This window comes from Hakea prostrata, chromosome 3, assembly GCF_041222555.1.
Source record: "Hakea prostrata isolate BN-2017 chromosome 3, UWA_Hpros_2, whole genome shotgun sequence".
NCBI classification, from domain to species: Eukaryota; Viridiplantae; Streptophyta; class Magnoliopsida; order Proteales; family Proteaceae; genus Hakea; species Hakea prostrata.
This window is the reverse complement of record NC_142602.1, coordinates 32,902,846-32,923,931: the sequence shown is the minus strand read 5'-3', so window position 1 is coordinate 32,923,931 and position 21,086 is coordinate 32,902,846. Positions and strand designations below refer to the sequence as shown.

General features: G+C 38.6%; 1 protein-coding gene across 1 annotated transcript; it reads right to left on the bottom strand.

Annotated features, from left to right (window-relative positions):
- Positions 1-897: 897 nt before the first annotated feature.
- On the bottom strand, positions 898-1,959 carry LOC149022123 (uncharacterized). Its single transcript, XM_089147242.1, has 4 exons — positions 1,788-1,959; positions 1,537-1,667; positions 1,357-1,432; positions 898-1,253 (listed from the first exon to the last, which is right to left on the bottom strand). The coding sequence occupies exons 1-4, from the start codon at positions 1,894-1,896 to the stop codon at positions 1,069-1,071; spliced, it is 501 nt and encodes a 166-aa protein (XP_089003368.1). The 5' UTR covers positions 1,897-1,959; the 3' UTR covers positions 898-1,068.
- Positions 1,960-21,086: the final 19,127 nt, after the last annotated feature.

The window sequence follows — 21,086 nt, the reverse complement described above, 5'->3', positions numbered from 1 at the left end:
CGGGGGGTATGGGTTGGGGTTGCACCCGAAGATCTGCTCCACAAACATCTGTGCCCCCGAATCAGCATCCGTATAAGTTGCACCCCTATGCACATATACCGTCCTCCCATCAGACGCTGGATAATACATCCTACCCTGTTCCACTTCCACTACTGTATGTCCTCCATAATCCTGAGGAAACCCCTGACCATAAGATGCACTACTATAAGCCCCAAAAGAAGATGCAGCACCGCTCTCGTACGAGTGGGGATCAGCTGTTGCCGGTATCCGGTATCCGACAGTGGAGCCTCTTGACTCATCTAGACTCATAGATCCTATGGAGCCTGCCAAGCTATTCACTTCAATGGGATTGTAAGACCCATACGATGAAGTGTCATCCTCATACCCATGTCCATGGTGCTTCCCTTTCCCTTTCCCCTTCCGACTGCAAGTGGGACTACGACCTGCACCGTGGTCGACATCCTGGGTAGCATGGGTGAATTGACTCTCCCCCGTGAACCTTAATGGCCCTCCATGTCCCTGACTCTCAACTGCTGGCTCTGGTGGTGGTGGTGGTGGTCTCTCATGTGGTTCAGCTGAATCCTGATCAGCTGGCCCGTCACCACCATCATCATCATCACCACCACCACCATCATTATCATCATCATCATCATCACTCCCACTGTCATTCCCACTAGGGCCACTACCAAGTCCATCATCATCATCATCGCCTGCATCATCCTGTGCCTGACTAGCGGGTGGCTGAGTAATATCATCATCATCATCTGACCATATAATATTATCCTCACTGACACTGGATGCACCAGGGTGTGGTACAAAGGGACGGTTAGGCTCGGTGTGCACTTTCCCCTCTGTGGCCAAGAACTCATTCACATCAGCTCCCATCTCTCGTGCAATTTGACTGTTGGGTCGACCTCCCGCCTCATCCAATAATGGCTCTCTGACCCACTCAAATAGGGGGTACTCCTCCTCATCATCATCTATGGCAAAGATGTCAGCCAACTCAATCTTGTCCCCATTACCTTGCTCTTGACCTAACCTAATGTGCTCCTCTCTCAACCTCATATTTTAATGAACATATACAAGATCCTCCAGCCGCTTCACCCCCAAACGGTTCCGCCTCTTAGAATGTATCAGATTGAATGTGCTCCAGTTACGCTCGCAGCCGGTGGCAGAAGATGTCTGGGAGAGCACTCTAACTGCAATCTTAATCAAGTACTCCGAGTCTAACCCGTATTGCAGCCACCACTCAGCTGCAAGAAACATAACCAACCTAATTAATAATAGTAAAAATAAATTGTGTCAAAAACTCAAATTGAGCATCTAAGACTTAGACTAACTGACTAAGTGACTAACCAGGAGTGGTGTTCTCCCTAGCCTGAATAGCGACTGAGCGACCGTAGCTACCAGTAGCATCTCTAAAAGCCTTTAACTATGATAAATAATTACAAAGTTAGTAATAAGAAACAAGTATTTAGCCTAATTCTTAAGTACTAGACTACTAGTCATCTCACAAGTCACAACTCACAGTCTTACCTCATTATTAATTAATGCTTGTTTTGTCGCATCCGGTTCCAACCTTTCCACTACTTCATGGACTGCCCGGATCAAATCTGTCCTCATCCCAAGTTCTTTACTGTAGTGGTACATGGGGTTCAAATAATAGGCTATCAAACAAGCCAACAAATGAGATGGTAAGAAACTATAAAACTACATAATAAGTATTACGTTATTAACAATTAAGTATTTAAGTAATAACTTGAAAATTTTAATAACTTTCAACTCACCAGCCAAATGCAATGGATGTTTCAACTGCCTTTCCCACCTTTCTTGGATGATGTTAAGGAATTTCTGGTTGCCCCTAGGATAGACTTTCTTAACCATCTCCTTCATCATCTCAACTGCAGCCCATATATGTGGTAAAGTTGGTTTCCTTTGTTGATCTACCAACTTCAAGACTGTCACCACAGAGTCTAGAAGCTTGATAACAACTCTTAGATTTGCCAGAAGCTATCACTTCGGATATGGTAGCCCGTCTTGCTCTCCCGCCGGTGATTCGATTGGAGCCAAGCAAACCAGTCTTCAGATGCAAACATAGCACGTAGTTGGGCTTTCTTCTTCTGAAAACTCTTCAAGGAAATCCAATTTGTAGCAAATCTTGTGACCCCAGGCCTCACCAAATCACCACCACATGTCCTCCTCAACATATCCAAAGCAAATCCATGGTTATATACGAATGTGGTCACATTTCGAGTCCGCTGAACCACATTCTTCACAAATTTGACTTCCCCCATGTCTTTTAGCATCAAATCAATACAATGTGCCGCACAAGGAGTCCAAAAGAGCCTATACCGGGATCCTCCATCAACTTCATCCCAGCCTTCTTGAAATTGGCGCCATTATCAGTCACAACTTGCACCACGTGCTCGACTCCAACCTCTTTCACCACATTCTTCAACAACCCATATATGTATTTTGCATCCTTCTTGTGACCGGATGCATCAACAGACTTGAGGAACACCGTCCTCCCATCACAATTCAACATAAAATTGATGATAGACTGTCTAGTGGGACCAGTCCAACCATCACACATCATTGTCACCCCATAGTGCATCCACATTGGCTTAAGGCCATCAATGTAGGCTTTCAACTCTTCCTTATGCCGTGGGAGATATACATTATATATCTCATATGGGGTTGGCCCAACCACCCCACGTCCAGCACCACTGATCTCATCCACCATCGCCGTATAATAAGGCCCCTGTGCAGCATTTGCCGGAACACTGTGATATAATGCCCACTTAGAAAAGGCCATCCCCACCTTGTCCTTCACATTACCCCACATATGCTTTAATTTCTTCTGTTTTGACTGTGGCCTCGCAAACAAGTCAGGATCAGTGCGTAGTATCTGCACATCAGGATCGGCCTCAATGGGTCTAGAAGCAGTAGATGTGGCACTAGGTCGTGATCGTGGGGCCCATGGTAATGGAACTGACTCTCTGGTACTCTGGCTCCTCCTCATACTGGAGCTGCCTCCACTTGCCCTCCCAACATCTGGATCTCCAGATGACCCTGCACCCACGGCTCTCTCGTGTCCTCCCGATCTCATCGAGTCTATAAGACTCCCTACTCATCCCGAGTACTCTCTCCATCTCTCGCCTCTCGGGGATGATGCATCAGCTGGATCTGGATCCACATTTGTCTCTCCCACCTCCACCTCCTCTATGCATGCTGCCTCGAACTGATCCCTCTTTGCTTTCTTTTGTGCCCTCTTCTCTTGCCCTCCTTTCACATACTTTGCCATTGCCACTTTAACTTCATAAGGGACATTGGGGCATCCAACCACATTGCGGTCCCCTCCCGCTAGATGGATCTTTAGTCTAGTGGCCCCACCACCGATCCAATCTTTTTCAAACAATATTTACACTCTGACTTTTTCCTATCATTTGTCAGAGGCTTACCATGCTGCCAAGCTATGTCAGACATTGTGTTTCTATCTGAATCTCCAACTCAAAACTCAAAAGCTTGTGCCTGAATCTGAATTCCTGATACAAACATACATAATATTTAATAATCACCGTTAAAAACTTAAAATAGAAACCCAACAGTCCAACACTTAAATTTTAATCAAAGCATTAATACTTTAACTGTTTAACATCTAAATACAAAAACTAAGAAAAATTCTTCAATTTAAGCTTGCACTATAATGGAACAAGTGAACAACAATAGAGAAGAGAGAACAAGATAATGGCATATTTCATTAACAAGTTATGTACCAAAATTTCTGGATCAAAATTCAGACATCCAACATTGAACATTCCAACTTGAACATATTCTCTGTAAGTCTCTATTAAGCATGCTAAACAGCTAAAGATTTAATTTTTTTAAAGCTGTAAATGGAATACATCTATTAAGTATGCTAAACAGCTAAAGATTTAATTTTTTTAAAGCTGTAAATGGAATACATCTATTAAGCATGCTAAACAACTAAAGATTTAATTTTTTTAAAGCTGTAAATGGAATACATGAGCCAACTTGCAGCAAGACTCGATGCTGAAAACACAAGAATTTCAAGGGGAAAGAAGAGAAGCAAGGGGAAAGAAGAGAAGCAAGGAAATGAAGCTAAAAACCCAAGGAAATGAAGCTAAAAGCAAGGAAACTACTGTTCACTAAACCATTCAAAGCTAGGTTACCTTCCAATAGAGCTTCAAACTTTGAAATAATCCACCAACAAGTGCCGATTTCACCAAAGGAGTGCTTGAATCTACTTGAAATCATGCAAAACCATGAAAAAAGGTCGAAAATTGGTCGAAACCTTGTGTCGAAACTCTCTGCCTCCGCCTGCGTTTTCGATCGAAACTCGGGTTACCCGAGTTTCGATCGAAGATGGCGACTTTTTATAACATTGAACCGGCTGGTTCAGCCGGTTCACTTAAACAAAAAACCAAGTTTCGAGTTTCGATCGAAATTTCGAGGGTTTTGATCGAAACCCTCGAATTTTCGCAAGTTTTCCCAGCCGGTTCAGACTGGCTCACCCATATTTCGATCCAGTAGGGAAATTTCGAGGGTTTCGACCGAAACCAATGATTTTTTTCGGTACCCACTGGTTTCGTTTCGGTTTTTCAAAAGTGCAAAATTTTGGTCGAAATTTCGCATGTTTCGACCGAATTTTTTCCATGAATCCTAGTTATATTTTCCAGTTACCCCAAGGTTATTCTTCTTCTTTGTGAGTGATTCTTCCTCCCAGCTGGAGTATTACTGGTTAATCAGAACTATAGCGAGCCACATTGAATCCAAATAGAACTTGCGCATTTTTTTGGGAAAATTACATGATTAGCCAACTTTTAGGTTTTTCTTTATAAAAGTAACCACTCAATGTTTCATTTAACAAAACTAGCTAAAACTAATTTTGAATTTACAAAACTAGCAAAAATAGTGATTTTTCATTCTTTTGACATTTTTAACTCCCTAAAAATAACCACTTTGAAAAGGGAAAATCACTATTTTGTTCAAAGGGAAAAGTCACTGATTTTTCATTCTCTTTGGACATTTTTACCCCCATATTAGATTAATTTTAGGGATAAAAATGTCCAAATGGATAAAAAATCATTATTTTGGTTAGTTTTGTAAACCTTAATTCAATTTTAGCTAATTTTGTTAAGTGATACATTGAGTGGTTACTTTTGTAAATAAAAACTTAAAACTAGCTAATCAAGTAATTTTCCCCATTCTTTTCTTGACATGCATGTATGGTTATGCTGCAAAATCCCCTCGAATAATTGTCTGGGAGAGAATTTGTGAAGTCAGTAGAAAGACAATGGAAGACTGGATTTGTTTGGCGATTTCAATTCTATATCATCTCAGCATGAAAAGGTAAGGATAAATTGTAGAGTGGAAGGGAAATCCAAGCATTTAGAATATGATTGTAGAGTGTGGTTTAATCGATATGGGCTGTTAGGCAACATGAGGCGAAGAGTAGGGGATAATATAAAATGCAGATTTAATCGAGCCTTTTCCATTCATAAGTGATGTGTCCTGAAATTCAAGTGTGTTCTCTAAAGTAGTCTTTTCCTTTGATCCTTACCCCAATGGGCCCAATCCTTACAAATACATACGACAAGTGATCTCGAGGTTCCAAAGCCTTCATATTTCAAGCTATGTGGTTAAGGCACACAGAATGCAATCAAATCATCTTACAAAGATGGAATATGTTGAGGTATCTGAGTCATACTCAAATATGATTGAGGTATATGAGTTATATCCAATGTATGTTCTAATATAGACCATTGGATTAGTTACGATCTAACGGTATAATGAGCCTTTATGAGAGAGTCTAACTAACCGTAGAGCTTAGTGTTGGTCTATAAATACTAGCTGGAAGCAACGGTTTGAGTATTCCAATCTAGATATTCAGGGTGTAATGCTTTAAGCAACCTTGTACTTAATCTCTAACCCTAACAGAATACAACTCCTCAAGGTAACTCTTCTCCTATTTTGTATAAATTGTCTTCATTTAAAAATAGACTTTTTTGTTGGAATAGATTTGCCTTCGGCACCTTTAGACCTCCATGGATACTTCAAACAAAGAAAGACCTACCATATCTAGAGCCCCAAAATAACTCTCAATTAATGGTTATTTTCAAGAACCCAAAAATAACTTTCAATTAATGGTTATTTTTCATTTACCCTGTTCACGACTCACTAGGAGGAAATGACAAATTTAAGCTTTTCTTTTACCCCTAAGACAAATAGTGTTTCACTTTTGCAGCTGTGTTAATGTCTACACAAGCTTTGACAAGAACGCAAAAATAACCTAGTATTATTTTTCAGAAATTGAAGTATATTGTTGTCCTCGCTTACAACCAAGGGCGGACCCACTAAAGGGCCTCCAGATTTTGAACTTTTTTTTTATAATTCAATTAGTTTTTCATATTTTATATTAATTTTCTTTATTTTTCTAGTTTTTTTTTCTCTTCTCACATGTAAAATATTACTATTTGGCTCCCCCAATTTTGAGAATAATTTTTAAAGGTAAAATAAGAAGTATAACTGTCATCCTTAGTTAAAAACTAACTCCTCAATCCCTATTTAATCTCTATCCCCTCTCTTCTCTTTCACATCTTTTGTTCCTATTTATTCTCTTCTCTTTCTATAAACATGGGTTAAAGGAAAATTTTGAAAAAAAAATCTTATTTGAATTTCAAAATGTCATTCTTAATTATGAAACTAACTCCTCAATCCCTATTTATTTTCTTATATCTCTCATCTCTCCTATCTCCTATTTTCTTCCTATTTATTTTCTTCCGTTTCTTTCTTTTTATTTATTCTTCTTCCCTTTCTATAAGCGTGAGCTAAGGAAAATTTTTAATAATAAAAAAAAAAGAGTTAAGGAAAATTTGGGAAAATTTTTTCTCCACAATTAGGTACTTTTTCTCTTTCTCAATTCATTTATTGTTATATTTTTTTCATTTTTTTTGTGTTATTCTTTATTTGATTTTATATTATTTGTTTTTTATTTCTTCTACAAATTTTTTTATTTATATTGTAAATAAAATCTTTCCGGTTAGTAAGGTAACTAACTACCATTGGTTTGAATCTCTTATCTAAAATAAATTTGATTTGCATCTGACTTTTTAGGGTTGGAAGTCATGTGTATTTCTTTTGTACTGATGCTTTAATTTACCTATATATTGTTGAAAAAAAAATATCATTATCAATAATTTACCTATTTTTGTTAAATATGTATGGGCCCCACAAATATATGTGGACATTCCTTAGGGCTCGTTTGGTAATATGAATCCAAAATCTAATTCATGAGGTGGGACCCCCAATGGGAAAATCGATTCATGAATCAGGTCCCACACAAAAATATGAGATTTATGGGTAAGGGTGAAATCCGAGAGATTTAAAAAGCTATACATTGTGCCATTCCCACAATCACGTCGATGAAATAGTTTCTTAGGATGAATCTATTTCATTTCCCCCAAACATCTAATTTATAAATCATAACTCCATGGGTTTGAATCCATAGATTTGAAACTCTCAATAAAAAAGAGCCCAATATAATAAAATAGTTCATAGGTGGGACCCCCAATATTCAACCGGGGCGCCCCCCCCCCCCCCCAAAAGGGGGGCCCCCCCCCCTTTCTCCCAATTAACCCTTCTTTGAAAGGGGAGCGGAAATATAATCTGGGATCTGTATGGAACCTTTGGAGTGGCTCAAACCAATATATGTAGGGGTCAGTCTGCATCTATCGAGTTGGAGGCAATACGTGATGGTTTAGTTTTGGTTCTTTCTACCCGAGTCTCCAGGCTTCTTGAGACTTTTGATTGCCAATTTCCTAGTTGTGCTCTTCATTGGCAATCACATTCGGTAGATTGGACATGTTGTAGCTTGTTTCGTTTTCTCAACAACAACAATAAGTCTTTTCCCAACTAAATGGGGTTGGAAACATGGATTCTTGCCCTCCGGTCACTTCTGTTTGAGGTCGTGTTGGATATAAGCCCTAAGCTATACATATCATTTCTCACAACTTCTCTTAAAGTTATCTTAGGTCTACCCCTAGCTCTCCTAGTTCGCTTTGTTCATAGGTACAATAATGTCTATGCTGACTATTTAATTCGTGGAGCTAGGATTTTTGCTGTGTGGTGGCTTTTCCACTCATTTTCATCGTAGATGACTCCTTTTTATCCTCCCCAATTGATAATACATGCACGATTATCATAAGTGATTCCTATTTATAAATCTCGAACTGCCAATTAATCGAGTAATATAATGATTACATCCAATATGGGTGAAATACATGAAATGATTTGAAATAGAAAATCAAAAATAGTAGCAAAAAAATAGTATTGAGATCATTTGTCCTATATGTAAAAATAAAATTCAGACAGAAGGGGAAAGAAAAAAAAAAGAAGAAAGAAAGGGGAGAAATTAAATTAAATTTTCTTCTCCCCCTTTTCTCTCTCTATTTCCTTTCTAATTGCTGGTGTTCTTTGTTTCCTTTCTTTTTTTTTCTTCTTTTTTTTTTTTAACAGAAGCAACCCGGATTAGGGTTGAAATTACTGAGATTCAAGTCGTCAAGCTTAGGACATCCTTTGATAATTGCTACTATAGCATCTTCATCGATGAGGAATTTATACCCGAGCCTATAATATGTGCACTGGTAGGAATCCAGAAGGTGAAAGACCTCCAGATTTGAGCAGCGAGAGAGAGCATATAGAGCAGCATCAGTAACCGGTGTTCCCTCCAGATGGACTTCAATCAAACCAGTGACTTGTTCCCCCATGGCTTCAAAAATCTGATCCCAATTCCCATTGCAGTAGAAAATCTCCAAGGTTTTTGAGATTCTTGGAACCAATAACTAAGGGTGCAAAGCACACTCCGTTGCGGATTGATTTGATGCAGATTTTCTGGAGAGAATTTGCAGAGAGGCCTGAACAGATAAAGATTGCTCTGGGATCTTCAGTTAACCCACCAAGACGCATGACAGAAAGTTCTTCGAGGAAGGAAGAGTGATCGAGCACAGCGTTCATTCCTCTGCAACCAAATTTGCAATCATCACAATTGAACTTCTTCAATCTCTTACAGTTGACACCGACGGCGGCCATGCCTACGTGGGTCAAGTGGTGGCAAGCATGGAGAGTGAGGTTTACGAGGTTATGGCACTGATGGGAGATGAGCGCAAGAGCTTTGTCGCTGATGAGGACGGATTGGCATGGTTGATAACATTCTAGGGTGAGTGCAGTGACTGCATTGAAGCGAGTAAAGAGAGAAGGGATGCAAGGGAAGAGATTGGTTTTAGCTTTCAGAGAGAGACAATGCCGGCTGTTGCCTTCTACACGGAGCCAACGGCCCCAGACGAGAGAGCAACTTGTAATAAATTATTTGTACCATTATTTTGGTGTAAAATTTAATTGGTATCTGACTTGTAGGATGTAAAGGAAAAACCTCTGAATTCAAATTTAAATTTAAATCTACCATAACAACTCTATCTTCACCTGATCTTATCTCCAACCAATCAAGAAGAGTTTTGAGTTATGGTGAAGTGTCAACAGGTTGTAGAGTTGTATATAAATATAACGCTCACTCATGAATTTGATTGTGGAAGAATCCTCCCTCAATCATCTTTTCTCAAACTCTAACTTGGTATTGGTTTCTAAGCCTTTGACTGCCGTTCACAATCCTCAAGAACTTCACCTCTTACTACAATGAGCTTGCCTGTTTCATCCAGCTTTGCCACTGCCATGGCCTCCCCTCTAATTTTACCTACCAACATCACCTCTCTCCTTCCTATGAAGCTTTACCAACAACTATCTCCTATGGAAGTCATAGTTCCTCCCTTATTACATGCACATGATCTTTATGGCTATGTCAATGGAACCAATCCAGCTCCTCCTATGACCATCTCTTCCCTTTTTGAAAGTGCTATTTCTCAAATTGTTGGTCTCACCACTTCCCAGGTTATTTAAAGTTCCATTGAATGAACTCATGCCCTCCCAATCCCAAGCCCGCATAATGTAGCTGAAACACCAAATCCTTCAAATTTGCAAAGTCCACTCTGCTATAGCCAAATGTGTTCGAAGATTAAATTTTACTGTTAACCATTTCGCCATTGTTGCTCACCCTATTTCTATTGCTGATATTATCTTTATAATGCTTTGTGGCCTAGGCCATGAACATGAATCATTTGTCATCTCTATTACCTCCTGTCTGGACCATCTTCCCCTTGTTGACTTCATAGGCCTCTTACTGAACTAAAAAATCTCCAAAAATCAAACAAGACAACAACTTGACTTGAAATCCTTAGAATTTAGTTTATCCACCAGATCAACCCCCCACCCTTTAATCAAAATCGTGGCCCCTTGCACAACTATGGTAGAGGATGAGATTGAGGTTATTCTAATCGTGGTCAACATCCAACGAACCTTCTCCCTCTCCTCCTTAGCCTTACGGTTTCTTATCAGATTTGTAACAAAACTAATTATACAGCAGTGCAGTGTTATTTTCACTATGCACCAAATGCTAGTGCATCTGAGTTCTTCCCCATAATCTTTCTTGGCAGCCCCCACAACTTCATGTGATCCCTTTTGGTACCTTGACTCAGTTGCCTATCATCATGTTACATTCAACGTAAAACACATGGATACAATAATGCCTTACCATCGTGCTAATCACTTCACATTGGCAATGTTGTTAATTTGCATATAGAAGATATTGGGAGGGCTTCTCTATCAACCCCCTCAAAATTTCTTACTTTATCTAAAGTGCTACATGTTCCTTCTATTACTAAAGAATGCTCTCTATGAATAAGTTTACCTATGATAATGATGTTTATATAGAATTTCATCCAATATCTTGCTTTGTGAAGGATCTTAAAACAAGGATTGTTCTACTTCAAGGGTCAACTGAAGCTAACCTCTATCGCTTCCATCCACCATCCGCATCTCCCTCTATCCATCTTAGTGAAAATGTGTTTCAAGAAGTTTGGTATAACCAATTAAGGAATCCGTTGAAGAGAACCCTAGACTCTTTTTTTTTGCAGTTCTAGCTTGCACCAACTTTCGTCCACTCCACTAGTTTTGTGTCTCATGCTAGATGAAAAAATTGAATAAATTACCTTTCAAGTTGAATAAATCAAGGGTTCTATCTCTATTCTAGTTCCTGCATTATAATACTTGGGTCCCCTCTTTGTTGCCATCTATATAGAGTTATAGTTATTATATTTTCTTTCTTGGATGATTACAATAACTTTACATGGCTTTTCCCACTTGTAAGATGCAATTTTGGGGTTCAAACATTTTTTTTGGTAGCCAATGTCTTTAATTTCAAGCATCAAAAATTTCAATCTAATGGTGCCAAGAAATATGAATATTTTGATCATTTTTTCAAATAGTTGGTATATCTTATTAATACTCATGCCCATACACTTTTGAATAGAATAGGTGAGCGTAATAGAAGCATAGACATATGGTAGAAATAGGCTTCACCCTTATGGCTCGTGCTTCAATCCCCCTCATTTTCTAGCCAACTGCATTTGACACAAATATTTTCTTAATCAACATAATGCTCATATTGGTAGTTGAGAATAAATCTCCATTTCAAGTGTTGTATCACAAAGATCCAAAATTTTCATTTATCATAATCTTTGGATGTGCACATTTTCCTTGGTTATGACCTTATAACAAAAACATTCTCCAATGCTCCAAGCAATGTATTTTTCTTGGATACTACTACTCACACAAGGGTTATGTATGTTACAATCCAACTCTTGGCTAATCCTACATATCTAGACATGTAATTTTTCATGAAACTAAGCTTCCCTTTGCAACTCAACCTCTATTCCACCCTTCCCCCTCTCACTCCAACCCCACCATAGTTATAGACTTGTAGCTAATAATCTTTTCAAATTCAAATTCAAATTCAAATTTTTATATCTCCTATCCCATCCTGAAAATTCCAATCCAAAATCAAATTTTGAAATTTCCCAGCCCATACAAACTTCTAATACAAATTCAAATTTTGAACTCTCACACCCCACTTGAAATTCAAATTCAACTTCAAAACTTGAAATTTCCATAACTCTATCTCAACCTCCCACCCCAACTGAAACCCTAGCTCATAACCCACTCAAAACCCTACCACCTAATCCACCTTCGGCATCCCAACCAACTAGACCCTACCCCTACCACGTGCGAACCCGATCCAAAATGGGTCATTTCAAACCCATCTCTAAACTGAACCTCCTAGCCACTTCTCTTGAAGCTAATCTTGAAATTGAACCCACATCATATACTACTGCCAGTAAAGACCCCAAAATGGAAGCTTGCTATGAGCGAAGAATTTGATGTTCTCTTATGTAATGGTACTTGGAGTCTAGGTCCTAATCGACCCACATGAATTTGGTTGGAAATAAATGGGTTTGCAGAATCAAACAAAATAATGATGGCTCTGTTTCATGTTATAAGGCTAGTTTGGTCTTCAAGGAATTTCACCAGCATGAAAGAATTGATTATTCTAACACTTTCAGTGCCATTGTCAAACATACTACCATCCACTAGATTTTATCTCTTGTAGTTGCCCAAGGATGGACTCTTTGCCAATTGGATGTTCAAAATGCATTTTTAAACAATGAATTATCTAAAGAGGTTTACACATTTCAACCATAGGGTTTTAATGACCCAGAGAGACCTACTTATAAATGTCACCTTCAAAAAGCTTTTTATGGTTTAAAACAAGCCCCTAGGGCATGGTCTCATTGGCTTGATAGTTATTTATTCACTTTAGCATTCTCCCATTCCTTGTTTGATGCGGTGCTATACCTTTGTTCTTCAACACATCACACTATCTATCTTCTTGTATATGTGGATGACATTGTCCTCACTGGATCTAGTTCTTCCGAGGTTAATTATGTCATTACAGCCATTGGCAAGGAATTCACCATTAAAGATCTCGGTGATTTAAGCCACTTTATAAGGGTGGAAATAGCTGTTCACTTCAAGGTTTACATCTTTGGCAGTCAAAATATTCTTCAGATCTTTTGCGAAAGACCAATATGCATGAAGTCAAATCAATAGCAAACCCAACCTCCATCACCAAAGCAATCTCTGAGGAATCTCCCCACTATAATGACTCGTCTCAGTATAGAAGTACAGTGGATGCCCTTTAGTACTTGACTCTCACACGCTCTGATATAGCATTTGTTGTCAATAGGGTTTGTGAATATATGCATCGACCTACAATTGATGATTGGACTATAGTTAAATGAATTCTTCGTTAAGAGACCCCATCCCATGGGATTCTAATATTCTATTTTGGTCCACAACTGATCTCTTTCTCACCACCTTTAGTGATGTGGACTGGGCTGGTCCAACAACTGATTGGCTATCTACAAGTGGCTACTATGTCTACCTAGGCCCTAACCTAATCTCTTTTAGCTCCAAGAAACAACCCATTGTGGCTCGCTTATCTATAGAGTTCGAATGCAAAAGGGTTGCTATTATTAATGCTGAATTCATATGGTTCCATCAGCTATTGCATGAATTTGGGATGGTTACTTTTTTGCACCAACTCTATTTTAATATAATATTGAAGCTACTTACCTTGCTGCTAATCTGGTCTTCCATGCAAGAACCAAACACATCGATATTGACTATCATTTGATTCACAAACAAGTCATTCCAAAAAATAGAGTTGGTGCAAACATTCTCACCAAAGGCTTATTTGCTCTAAGTTTCAAAATTTTAAAATCCAAGCTCACTATCTGTCCTTCTGACCAATGAGCTTGCAGAAGAGTGTAAAGGATAAACTTTAGAATTCAAATTCAAATTCAAATTCAAATCCATCGTAACCAACTCTATCCTTAATTGATCTTATCTCCAAGTTGTGTAGGAATCCTCTCACTCATAAGTTATAACCCCTAAAAAAATAAAAATAAAAAAACCCCCAACCCCCCCCACCCCCCCAAACACCAGACACACAACCCCAACACCCAAAAATAACCCAAACGAACCGAACAACCCCAAAAAAATTTAAAACAAACACCAGAACAAACTATAAACCCACAACCCCTTTTAAACAACAAAAAAAGAGGACACACAAAAAAAAACATTAAAAAAAGGGAGTGAAATACCGACACTATGGGTTTCTAATGTTAAAAGATAAAAAAGAGGGAGTGGCAAATAAAGAATTGGGTTGACACGGGGTTGGTTAAAATTATTAATGAGGGTAAAGATTAACAAGGGTAGACAATTAGGTAAAAAAAGTACACCAGGGTAGTGGGTTTAGAAACGGAAAGAACGCGGGGGATGTGATAGCAGGAGGGGGGAGGTCAACAGGGGGTGAAGGTGCGCGGTGGAGGTAGTGATTTTACCCAAATAAAAATTAATAAAAAAAATTGAAAATGGAAAATATTAAGAACACCTCAAGATAATTGGGGAGAAGCACATATATTCCAATTCTTCACACCAAATTGGTAATGACTCCCTAACTAATGACCCTCTAAGATGTTTATTAAATTTATACAATACTACACTTTCTCAGCAAATTCTGTTGAGATATGGGTTGATTTATTTATTTGTTGGGTTACCAGTTAAGAACTATGATATGTTTAGATAATTTCATAATGCATGGCTAGGATATTTTGGGACCAAAACCTTGAGTTAAGACCCTAGCAACCTGGGTCAAAGTTGCACCCCTACCTTTCAAATGGGTGATGCTTTACTACACCGCCGAGTTTGAGATCGATAGAGTGATCTGTCCAAGCTTATTGTACATTTGCTGTTAGTTTATACTGAAGGTGCTATTGAAATGCATCATGCTACAAGGGAGTTGTTTAGAAAGGCAATCATTTCTATGAAGATGAGAACTGCTTGTATTTAAGCTTGAACAAGTCGCTAAGAAATGATAAAGCTATATTGTAATTTGTGGTCTAATTTTTTTTTTTTTTTCTTCTTCTAAGCCGATTGGCTTGAGAGAGGAGCAATTTATGCATAGGCTGATGCTCCTGAGAAACAAACGAGAAGAAAATTATTAATCTAACCTTAGACTTTGCATCAGATTACTGATATCAAATGCCCATTACCCTTAAGCTTGATTAGTTAATTGATGATGCGACATCTTAATTTGTATTTTTCAAAAGCCCCAAAATAACCCCAATAAGGTTTATCATTACTTGGTTACTCTAAATCATGACAAAAGCTCAAGGTATTTTGGGGGTTTTTAAAAAATACACAGATGTTACACCATTAATTTTTTTTTTGGTAAAATGTTACGTCATTAATTAACTAATAGAGTTTAATGGGAAGGGGGTATTAGTAATTTCAAGCAAAGTCTAAGGATGAAATAGTAATTTCAAAAGAAACAAAGAAAAAGGATAGCAATTAAGCTATAATAATTATCCAATTTTCTTTTCTAAGCCATCTCGATGCATCAACTGCGATTGCATATGCACTACTCCATAATGATCTTGTTCTATACACATAACGAATGAGTAATCACAATTATATTGTCAAACTTAATTCACAAATTGATGACTTACAGATTGCAAAAACCAATTGGATCTGAAGACCTAAATCTAGGTGTTTCCATCCTTTAAAGGTTAGAAATGAAAACACATAAGCATCCGATGAACTATACATTTATTGGGTAGGGTTCTCTTATTGACAAGTTGAAGAATTGATCGATTCTGGATGTTGTAATCAGCAAGGAAATTGTTATTCCTCAATCTCTTGTCATCAAATGCCAAAACTTGCAGCTTCTTAGGAATCCCTATCTGTTCTTTTATCCTTTCCTTCACTGCCCAAATTGTATCTGATCTCTGAACCTCCAACATGATCATCTCCCCATAAATGTCCACAAAAATCTTCATTCTCAATATATCCATTGCATCTGAAGCCGGGTTTTGCCGGAACAGGTAAATTGATGATTTGTGGGAAACATTACACTCTGCAAGTGTATTGGAATCATTGAGTTGCCGGAGATTGAATACCAACGAGTGTTGATCAGCTGGAATTCCTTTTAGGGCTTGAATCTTGGTTTTCACTTTTCTAACAGTATCAGAAGTCTCTACAGAGAGACGAATGGTTCTTCCTGGAACTGTTTTAACAAAAATTTGCATTCCAGTGCCTGAACATTCTTTATGATCACCTCCCTCACATGGTCGTAAGATTGCAAAAATTGTGTTTTGCTTGTTGATGTTGTAGTCAGCTAGGGTTAGATCATTTTGCAGTCTCTTCCCAGCGAAGATCAGATGTTGAAGGTGGGAAGGGGTTCCTTCTTTTTCTTTGATCTTGTCTTTTACTTGCTCAACAGTGTCAGAGCTTGAAACCTCGAGCTTGATTGTTTTCCCATCGAGGGTCTTCACCAGAATCTGCATCTGAAACCAGTAACCAACAAACAACACAATTCAGAAATTCACATCTATTGTATTTTATCACTTGCGAGACAAACTTGAACACAAAAACAAGAAAAACTGAGAAAGAGAGAGATAACCTTGGTTGGGTTACAGATGCAGATGTCTGGCGAGTTGCCGTCGTGAAGGAAATGGTCAGGCAAGAGATGAAGTCACCGGTTTCCAAATTATGTTTTGGTCGCTTTTGTGTGGTATTCATTTTCTTTATTTACGTGACACTCTTTTCCGGCCACAAGGGTTGGTTGGTTAGGCATACATTCCGGGATACCATGGCTCTCTTAACCCAACATCAGGCTCTCTCTCTCTCTTTCATTACTAATTTCAGGCGGGACACCTAAAAACTTGTCACTTCTCAATGTTACCAGTATTACAATACTGAACAAAATTCATTTCCCTACAATTCCCTTCTAGGATTATGCTGGTATCGACAACCAATGGAAGTTAGAATTGAGAAATGAGAAGAAACATAAATAGCCAAAGTTCTCACCACATATTTAATAAATACTTCCCGACTGCCACCATTGTATGAGCTACGTTGGTTATAGCAGTCTAGCACCTCTAATTGAACGGGTTAACGGATTCAAGTCCACCTATGGTATATATAATAATCCTCATCCCTTATTATATATATAAAAAAAAAGACTATCAAATTCCTCCCCCCCCCCCCAAAAAAAAAAAACACTTAATGATTGACAAAAAGCTAACAATTTCCAAAAAAACAACTTCATGATTGACATGTGATGATTAGTGCTTCTTCCTTGAACAGTTTCGTTACTTTCATAGAATTTAAACACCACCTCCTTAAAAAGACGTTGATTTTAAAATTCCTATTTTTGATGAGAGCAGAATATTGAAGGTTTAACTAGACTTCTTACAAGTTGTGGATTTTCCCCCACAGCTTTACCTATGAATAGCAAGCAATCATTGGCAAACATTAGTTTTAATTAATGTGTGTTGGTGCAATTTCTTCTTGGATTTGTTATGGCATGCTAGGGTCTGCAACTGACCTGAGGGAAAGATGAGGTTTCATGCTTTGTTATGGCATGCTAGGGTCGACTGGTAGTTGTTGTACGTTGTATGGAAACTCCATCAATGCTAAGTGTTCATCCCAATTTCCACCTCATATCAACCACATAAGCTTTAAGCATATTTGCCAAGATATGTCTGAGGATGATGGGTTGTGCTCAAGTTTAGCTAGGTTCCCAAAGCTTTCTACAGACTACTCCAAAATCAAGAGGTAGATCATGGATCTTAGTCTGAGACAACACTAACTGGCATACCGTGCAGTCTCGCTACATTATTCACATATAATCTTGCCAGCTTGTCTATTGTAAAGGTAATCTTTTTTTTTTGTATGAAATGAGCCGATTTAGCCAATCTATCTATGATCACCCACACCATATCCATTCCTAGATTGCTTTGAGGCAAGCCTATGACAAAATCCATTGTTATGTCTTCCCACTTCCAACTAGGTACCAAGAGTGGTTGCAAAAGACTTAGGGATGGTTTTCAAACGACCTTCACTTGTTGGCAAGTACCACACTTTGCCACCAAATTTTTTACATCATTCTTTAGTCCAGCCCACCAATGGTGTTCTTTCAAGTCCTTGCACATTCAAGTGCTATCGAGATACACGTGGACATTGAATGATGTGCTTTGCCCAAAATTTCCTTCTTGAGTTCTTCTAGAGTCAAAACACACAATCTTCCTCAGAGGAAATATAGAATTTTGGCACTTCCTATGGATTTGAAGGAATTTTCTCAATCTTATCATTCAATTATAGATCCGAAGACTATTGAGCAAGGTCGATCTTGATGTTAAGGTTGCAAGAATCACATTTGAACCTTCTAGCACAATCTCCAACTCAAACTCCATGATGGCATTCAATAGAGGCTTGCTGAGCGCTGCCAAGTCTACTATCTCATGGTTTATCTTCCTACTCAAAGTTTCTGCAACCAAATTTTGCCTTACTAGGGTTAACACTAAGTATCACAATCATAATCCTTCACTAATTCCAATTGCCAATGTTGTCTCATATTCAATTCCTTCTTGTTGAAGAAGCACTTCAAGCTCTTGTGGTTGGTGTGGATGGCTATCATTTCCCCCAAAAGATAGTGATGTTAGATCTTTAAGGTAAAGGCTACTGCCGCCAACTCAAGGTCATCAGTAGGGTAGTTATGCTTATAATCCTTGAGCTGCCTCGATGCATAAGCAACCACTTTTTCATGTTACACCAAAATACAACCAAGGTCAATTTTTGATGCATGCATCAATATACATTGCCAAACCCCCAGAATCATCTAGTATAGTCAACATTGGAGAATTAGTCAGCCTCTTCTTTAGCTCTTGGAAACTCTTTTCACAAGCATCATTCCATTCAAACTTCACTCCTTTTCTTGTCAACTTTTCATTTGAGCAAATAGTCAAGAAAAAATTTCAATGGATCTCCTACAGGAACCTGCCATTCCCAAGAAGCTCCTATTATCAGTGATTGTATTGGGCCTATCCCATTCTACCATTGCCTTGACCTTGTCAGGATCAACTCTAATTCTTTTAGTAGATACCACATGACCACTTTTGATAGCCAAAATTTGCATTTGCTGAATTTTGCATATAACTTCTTCTCTCTCTCAATCTTTGCAAAGCAAACCTAAGATGATCTACATGTTCCTTCTCATTCTTCTAGTATATCAAGAGGTCATCAATGAAGACTATCACAAACTTATCCAAAATAACTTAAAATATTCGATTCATCAAATCCATAAACACGGTGGGTGCATTTGTGAGTTTGAAGGGCATCACCTTGAACTCGTAATGCCATATCAAGTCCTACAAGTCGACTTGCACGTGTCACTTGCCTTCTTCTTAACTAATGATAAGCAGATCTTAAATCTTAGAGAACACTACTACACCCTTCAACTTATCAAACAAATTATCAATTCTTGGCAAAGGATACTTGCTCTTGATCGTTAGCTTGTTCAATTCTCAATAATCTATACATAATCGCATCCTACCCTCCTTCATCACTAACAATATTGGGGCAAACCAAAGGTACACACAAGGTTGGATAAATCCCTTCCCTAGTAGTTCATTCAATTGACTTTGCAACTGCTTCAACTCAGTAGGTGCCATCCTATATAGAACTTTCGACACAGGAACCAATCTCTATAGAAAATTCCAACTCTTTTTCGAGAGGTAACCCATGTAATTCTTTGCGAAAAACATCTACAAAGTTCTTCATTACTTTAATATTGTTGATGGGCTTTGCTTCTTCTTTCTTGACTTTTGAGGAACCATAAAGCTTTGCTCCACCGACCATCTCCTTGACTTCTAGTGCCGCTGCTAAGGTCTTTACACAAGGTTTCCCTAATTCACCTTGAAATTCAAATGCAAAGGCACCTTTCGGATGAAATTGCACCTTCTTCTTAGAACAAGAGATTACCACCTTATGGGTAGTCAACCAATTCATTCCTAGGATCACATTAAAGTCCTTCATGTCCAACTTCATAAGATGAGCATTTGGCTTCTTGCATTTGTCCAACTATCTCATCAAGTTTCACCACTGACCTGGTGGTGTACTAATCACTAGTCCTTGACTTAGCTTCCTAGGTGACACCAAGATGCAACTCACAAAAGAAGATGCAATGAATGAGTGGGATGCTTCGTTATCAAACACACAAAAGCGTGAATTGAGTGTTGGAGAATTCCCGACACAACTTTCTCTAGTTGCTTTAGTTTCCAATTTTAAATACAAGGTTCATCACCAACTTATAGAAACACTAGCTAACAACAAAGCATGGATCGATAATCCACAAACAAGAGCGAATACAACCACAATTAACTAGGGGGAACCTAGTCTGTCAATGGCAGTTAGTTGCCAGATTGACCTCCCAACTTCCTTCTCATTTTCACTTCTCATTGATGCGTCCAAAATCTGCTCAGCCCTTAGATCTCCTCGTGATGTCCTGCAAAATGAAAGCGTCAGATGTGGCCCGACCGCTGGGGTCGGAGTCCACCCCAAAGGCTAAGTCGGTTGATGAACTTAATCACAAACGGCTCTGCTAGAAGCGCAGAGCTTAAGGAATGAAGAACTGGGAAGGGTGACCTAGATAGCAGATCGCTGATAGTTTAGGTCTATCAGTATGTATTTGAACTTGAGTCTTAGATAGTATTCTTTTTTCGATCCCCTCACCTTGAGCAGATCGCTGATAGTTTAGGTCTATCAGTATGTATCTGAACCTGAGTCTCAGATAGTACTCATTTTTCGATCCCCTCACCTTGTATGGTAGTGAGGTTTATATAGAGTGTACCTTCGAATCTCCTTCGTTGGATGCACTTGAGCCTTCTTCGGGTAGTTGTTGGATCTTATCAGTTAGATCCGTTGAGCAATAGACTTCTACTAGTTTGGTACCGGTCTTCTTGCTTAGTTATTTTTTCATAATTCCTTATGACTTCTTCTGATATTTTCCGCCTTCCCAGGAATGCTGTGTTGAGCTTTTATCAACACATGGAAGCATTGAGTCGGGTTGGTCGCACCATCTCCTTGCTACAAACCTGTGAAGAGAATTTGGCGAAAGCCAATTCTGAAATAGACCAGCTAACTGCAGCTGCCGTGGAGCTGCAAAAAGAGCATGAGGAAGAAGTGATCTCCCTCAAGGAGGCCCTCGAAGTGTC

Coding starts and splice junctions, on each gene's coding strand:
- LOC149022123 (XM_089147242.1), bottom strand. CDS start 1,896: ATGATGAAGGAGATGGTTAAGAAAGTCTATCCTAGGGGCAACCAGAAA. Junction 1,433..1,536: donor AAGCATTAATTAATAATGAG/GTAAGACTGTGA, acceptor TATTTATCATAG/TTAAAGGCTTTTAGAGATGC. Junction 1,254..1,356: donor TAGGGAGAACACCACTCCTG/GTTAGTCACTTA, acceptor TGTTTCTTGCAG/CTGAGTGGTGGCTGCAATAC.